Below are 6,507 nucleotides of genomic sequence, written 5' to 3'. Positions count from 1 at the left end.
TGTGGCCCAGTGGTCACACTGTGTGCATGTAGCAAGAAGAACACAGGTAAGACACCAAGAAGAGTTTCTTTCCTTGAGGACTGAGTACTCCAAAGAAGCTCTCATTGCCTCCTCAGACACTCCATCCTTGACAACATTAATTCACAGTGGATTCTACTCTCTCTTAGTGGGAAAGGTTTAGATGCAAAAGAAAGACAGTAGAGTGATGCAAAAATTATTCTTTCACAGTTCTGTATGGCCTGTGATTCTTAAAACCGAAATAAGACCAAAAAAAGCTGCAAGTGTCTGAAGCAGCTAGCTGTTTTGAGACAATGGCTCTCAACATGAACTAAAAGCCATCAAATCATTTGAAAAGTTTCTGCATCTCAGAAAGTAGACTGATGATTGCCAAGAGCTCAGAGGGATATGAGAAACAGGGGTGACCACAAAATAGGTACTGGAGTTTTACTTAGAGCAGTAGAAAACATACAGGGGGTGGTGGGGACACAACATTGTGAGGGTCACAATGAGATTAAAATGCTACGGAATTGTTTATCTTAAATGGCTAATTTTATATTATGTGAATGTCATTTCAATAAAAAGAAATTCAGGTTTTAAAATTCAGTCTTTTGCTTTTCAGGAGTTATAGGGAAAAGTAATAAGTATTTAAAATGTTAATATCTCAGTTTCTAGATGAAATACTCACAAAAATACCACCTTTGAGCATAACCATATTAAAATGAATAATTTACTTACAAGTATAATATTCCCCCTTCATTTTAGTGTGTCTCACTGCACTTACATATAAGAAGATGTTAAGCTGGAAAAGTAAGTACATTTGCCACATATTTCATATCCTAATTCATTTGAAATGCAAATGACCAAAGACAAAAACTAAATAAGATAAATTTGGATTGGTAACTATTTATGTCTAAGGGCAGAAAAGTATATAGTTTGTTGACACTAGCAGTTCTGTGACTATGTGTTCATGGAGGGCTTTTTTTGCATTGTTATTTATTTAATTTTCAATTAACAAGTATATACGGGGAATAATGTGATGCTTTGATATATGCTTCCATCGCAGGATGATTAAATTAAACTCAACTGACCGTTTTTGATACCTCATATATTTACTATTTTTTCTCTTTTTTCTTTTTTTTTGGAGAGGTTTTTGCTATAGGGTGTGTGCGCTCACCAGACAGACAGAGAGAGACAGAGAGACAGAAAGCGAGAAATCATCCCCCGGGGAGATGGTCACGCCGCAATCCCTTCTCCTCCATTCTCCCCGCCAGGATCCTGGGCACGCACACACAAGCACCTGGCGTGAGTTTAAGCCACCAGGTCCAGGACGCGAACCATGGTCGACTATGTGAGAGTCCAGCAACATAGCCATTATGCTAACTGCTGGTCCCACTATGTTTTCTTTTTGTGGTGAGAACAGTTAAAATCTGATTTTAGCAATTTTGAAATATATAACACATCATTAATGATAGTCACCTTTTATGCAATGGAAAAGTAAGTTTTAGTGATACATGACTTAAATAGGCTACTTTGAATTTAATGGAACTCTATAGTACTGGCCATTTACTCAGAACGACTGTCAAATATGCACACAGCAACATATTATAGGTTATATATTCCTCGCATTCTCACAACCTCTGTAAGAATCCATATGGACTAAAATGCAGCATGTGAGTATTACTACAGTTTTATTCATTTCCCAGATTTCAGTCACAGAAATTATTCTCATCCTCTCCAAAATCTATAAAAATACATGCCTGGAATTATTCCATTTAAATGCTTCCATTTGGCTCTTAAACTTTACCCAATGAATTCCTCACAGTACTTTTTTATGTGAAGTTGGGAGAGAAATAGTTTTATCTAGTAAATACATAAAATAGATCACTGAAGAATTGAAAGTTCATATATCTCTGTTGGCTATTTTTAATTACAGACTTTTTTGTTAATCAATCATATTTATATTTATCCTTCATGTAAATTGGGCAAATTTTATGAAAAGTTATATATAACCCTCAAATTTATTAATGGTATTTTTTTTAAAAAAAGTAACAGCACCCAAATTCAGCTATTACCTATTTTTCCCCTAAATAAAATAAAGAAAAATGATTCAAATTAACATCTTATTCTACACACATCTTAAGCTACTCAAACTGAAAAAGGAGACTATTATTCCCTTATTTATAATGAATTCATTCTTACCTGCATGAGAAACAAATCTCCTGTTGGAAGACTTGGCTACTGAATATTGGAAGAAGGGAAATTTCAGGCATTTGCCCGTCACTCTGTCACATATGCCCAACTGGCACTTGCAGGTCTCTTTGCATTCCATTCCGAAGGTGCCGTAGGGGCAGTCTGAGGACAGAGGAAAGGTTTAGCGAAGGAGCCACTGGTTGTGCAGAAACCTCCATCCTCACATCCCTGAGTGCATAACCTGAGGATTTGAACCTACCTCTTGAATCTTGACTGTAAAATGAAACCCAATGATCAAAAGCCCAGGCTTTGAAAGTTGAAACATTGAGTCATAAATGTAAAACAGTAGACTAAACCAAATAATGGATGCCTCAGGCTTAGTGTTAGAATGTAAAGTTTAGCTGAAGACAGCTACAGAGGACCAATCTTCTTGAACCAATCTTAGCTCTGTTCATATTCAGCTTAGATACTGAGAGACGGGTTCTCAGGAATTACATCTGTGACAGCTCAGTGAAGGTGGGAAGGTGAACAGACGTATGCATCAGCTCCTTAAAGAGTTTACAAGATGTGATGCTGCCTTTGAATGACAGTGTTTACAGACATTGTGCGGTCTTAAATGTACAACCGGGGATAAGAGATCTATCATTCAAGCTCACAATGGAGCAATAATACTCAATCTGCTCCAACTCTTATCTAGTTCCTTATCTGCCAGACAGTAGTATAACTTACCTAACTCCTTCAGTTGCTAAGAGGGCTCACTAGCAAAATCCTCTGCAAAGCCAAGATACAAGATGCTAAATGAACAAGAAAGCTGAGGGTTTATACACCCTAAGAGTTTCTGCACTTACCAAGAACTGGAAGCTTTTAATGTCTTTATATTTAGATTATAAAATCTTACATTGAAATAAAGAAGACAAAATCATTTATTATAAAATGCATGATTTTTTATGATGTAAACAGTATCTCAATAGATTAAACAGTCTTTAAAAGCCAGAAGAATATGTGTAGAATGCTTATTCTCTTGGCATGAAAATATCATTGTAAATATACAATCACATATAGGTAAAGAAATAAATTACAAAGCATCTGAATCTTCAGCAATCTTCTATCCCACTGAATGATCAAGATTGACATTAATAAAATATATATTTTAAAGAGACTAAAGACTCCAGGTGCCTTACAGCTTGTTTATCAATCTGTAAGTAGTTGTGCATTTATAATCATATTTACAAAGTCATTTTTATACCTCTTATTGGTTATAAACAAAAATAAACTAAGCAAAAATCTTAATTCTTCTAATAGCTCAAAAATTTATTTCCAAACCTTTTGTATGTTTTTCAGATTAAAAGATGATTAGCTTATAAATTATTTGTCTCAAAGGGATAAGGATTAATGACATTACAATGCAAGATGATTAGTATTCATAAAAGAATATAACTGTATTACATATATAAAGTATAAAAGTTATTTAGAGGTGTTCTACTCCTTTTTTATAATTGTAAAAGCTTCTTAGTATTCTAAGACTGATGGAGGTGTATATGCTGTATCTTCATAATAGCTCTCAATGATGGGATAATGGGAGAGCTACATAGAGAATATTTTAAAGCACCATTCTTCTGATTCTAAATATTTTTAAAGTGCTACACATTTTAAAATAGTCACTAAGTTTAAAATACATTCTTTAAATGCTTAACTACACCATTTAGCTGAAATTTCAACCTTCTAACATTTTTCTCTAAGTCTATGAGATGGTCAACCACATTGTTTACAAACTTCCAGATTTTTTCTTCACTCTTATCTTTACTTGTCTTCCACCATCTGCTATTTTCCAGGTGACCAAAACCTTTATAAGGTGGAATTAGGTTTGTCTTATTCTTCAGAAGACTCTTTTTCAAGAATGTGAGTTATTTCATTAGGAGGCTTAAGTTCACTCTGTTCCATAAAGTGCATTAGCATTCATCAGAAATACGTGATCTTAAGAGAACCCCTCCATCCTGTGGATCTTTTCAAGATCAAAGAATCACTAAATCCAGGGGTAGAAAGCACTCCAAGAGGTTATCTAGTGGAGACTTCTCTAAGCCCTGCCTTACAGAAGAGACAGCACTTAAACTATCCCTAACAGATTACCTGTCAGATTTGAAAGTCTTCCAGAAAAAGGAGAAACACAGTCGTTCCAATTTCTTTCTTAGCTCCCCTGAACATAATGACTGGAATGCTGCATCCCTTTCTGTGCCCTCCTCCACATTAGTTTCAGTTGCTATTTGCAGGCTTATCCTTCTCTGCTACCTGCGTCAACACCTGTGCGGGGCCTTGTCAAGAACCCACCTGCATTTTCCCTCTGAGCCGCAGGGAACCAAGACCCTTCACCTCCCAAGCTGGCTAAAAGCTCTCAGCAAGCCCTGGGCAGGGGGAAGCGAGGGGTCAATCTTTACCTTTGCAGATACCAAACTCGTCACCAAAATCATCCTCCTCACTGTAAAACTGACACCTCAGCCCTGGGCCACACTTCACGCCATCCATGCCCGACACGGTGCGGTAGCACGTTTCCCCCAGCCCTGCGGCGCACACGCGACAGCAGCCGCAGTCATCCAGCACGGTCCTCTTGCAGCGCAGGCTGCTTTTGCACTCACTGCTGTCACAGTGTTCGGGGCAATCCACCGCATACTTGGCGCCCCAGGTCGTGGCCAGGTGCGCAGGTACGAGGAGTGTGGTCAGCAGCAAGAGGCTCTTCATTCTCCCAGCTGGCTCCGGCTCAGTCCCCTACGTCGTGGTCTTGGCTGATGAGAAGCAGCCGTCCAAAGTAGTAGCTGAGCCTCTGCCTACACGTTTAGGAGTTTTATACACTGGTTGCCCACATGCCTCCCCGTCATCAATTTCCTCAACCCAGCAGCAGCGCTGTCCTCCTGCCAGGCTCTCTTGTTTTAGTTTATGAAATCCAGGATGAAGGCTGGATTAACACGCCGCTGCCATCCAGGAATTGAAAAGCCCAAGCTGATGTCATCTGTTATGTTTAGATGGTTGTTTTGCATGAGGACTAAAAAACTCGCTCACATCCGTCTCAGGGGCTCAAGGACGTCTGTGAAGGGGGAATAAAGAAGGTCGCATACCCTCCTTCAGGACAGGAATTGTTCTGACACCGGCATGTCACTTGTGGTGTAGCTTTGTCTCGGAGCCTCTGTAGCCAGGAGGAAAATGATATCCACATGAATCATCAGGACCGAAGAAGCTTCTTAAAAAATAATAATAATAATAAACATTTGGTATTTCCCCTCAATAAATAGTTATGAGATAATTTGGAAAAAGAAAGGGTTATATTGTGCCTTTTCAATACTTAGAAGAAAGAAAATATTTTGATAGGGATTTTTTTAAAGTCCCTCTCTTCCTTCCTCCCACTCCTTTCCTCAAATGTTATTTCTAAAGCAATTTATGTCATATATATCTAAGTCTGTCATGGAGATAGCTGTGTTTCTAGTAAGATGTGGGATCACAGCTGAAAATTTCCTTTAAAATCAGCATGAAAAGCCACAAAAGAGGTAAGCTTGGCTGGCACTGTGTCTAAGTTACTCAGTTCTAGAAAAATTTATCAGTTGGACTTCTCTTGACCAAAAACTCCTGGGGAGACAACTCTTCCTTCACTAGGTCTGCTCGTCCAATGATGGAGTCCATTCAGAGCCCTTCCCCTTACCTCCTGGCATCTCTCTGAGCCCTCACTACAAACTGCCAAACAAGGCAGCCAGCCCAAAGAAACAAGTGAGCCAGTGGGGATATCGGAACGCAGCCCCAGAGAGACGAGTCGCAGGGAAGGAAAAACACTGCCCATCAGGAAACAAGGTCTGCATGCTATGGAGGGTCACAGGGCCTGGGTCCCACTGGGGAAAACAGAGTAGCCCTCTTAAAATACCAACGGGACCAGGGCCTTATTCAGCAAGCTTTGTGGAACAGAAAGAGAAAGATGAAAGAGGAGAGAGGAGAGTTCTGACACCAACGAAGGTTGGATTCCAAACCCCGAACCCCACTTGTCAAAATAGATATAAACCCACTGTCATTTAGTAAATAAACAACCCAGAAAAGCGGATAGCTCTTGGTTTGTCACAAATTAGTTGTGGGAGATCCACAGGACTTCTCTTAGCCTCAGCTTCCTCTTTCAAGAGTTGTTTGCTAGGCTGGTTTACCTCTAAAAGCCTTGTACCCTCTAGAAGAGGAGGCAGGAAGGCCACTGGATGCGACTTAATAATTGGCCTTTGCAAATGCAATTTTGGGGAGATGGGGGAGGAGAAGCCAGACCACAGCGAATTGTAGAGGTAGGAAATGAGGGCA

The 6,507-nt window shown here is 39.3% G+C and overlaps 1 protein-coding gene across 1 annotated transcript in view; it reads right to left on the bottom strand.

Moving 5' to 3' along the window:
* Positions 1–5,348, bottom strand: part of ESM1 (endothelial cell specific molecule 1) — a 9,295-nt gene extending 3,947 nt beyond the window's left edge. The window contains exons 1-2 of the mRNA XM_006149011.3: positions 4,623–5,348; positions 2,200–2,352 (exon numbers count right to left, since the gene is read on the bottom strand). Of these exons, the coding sequence (XP_006149073.1) occupies positions 2,200–2,352; positions 4,623–4,923 (454 nt within the window). The 5' untranslated portion in view covers positions 4,924–5,348. The remainder of the gene's footprint in view (positions 1–2,199; positions 2,353–4,622) is intronic.
* Between the last annotated feature and the right edge of the window lie 1,159 nt (positions 5,349–6,507).

The sequence above is a fragment of the Tupaia chinensis genome, unplaced genomic scaffold (assembly GCF_000334495.1).
Source record: "Tupaia chinensis unplaced genomic scaffold, TupChi_1.0 Scaffold000251_1, whole genome shotgun sequence".
Lineage (NCBI taxonomy): Eukaryota > Metazoa > Chordata > Mammalia > Scandentia > Tupaiidae > Tupaia > Tupaia belangeri.
The sequence above is the reverse complement of the archived record's forward strand: the minus strand, read 5'-3'. Positions and strand labels throughout refer to the sequence as shown.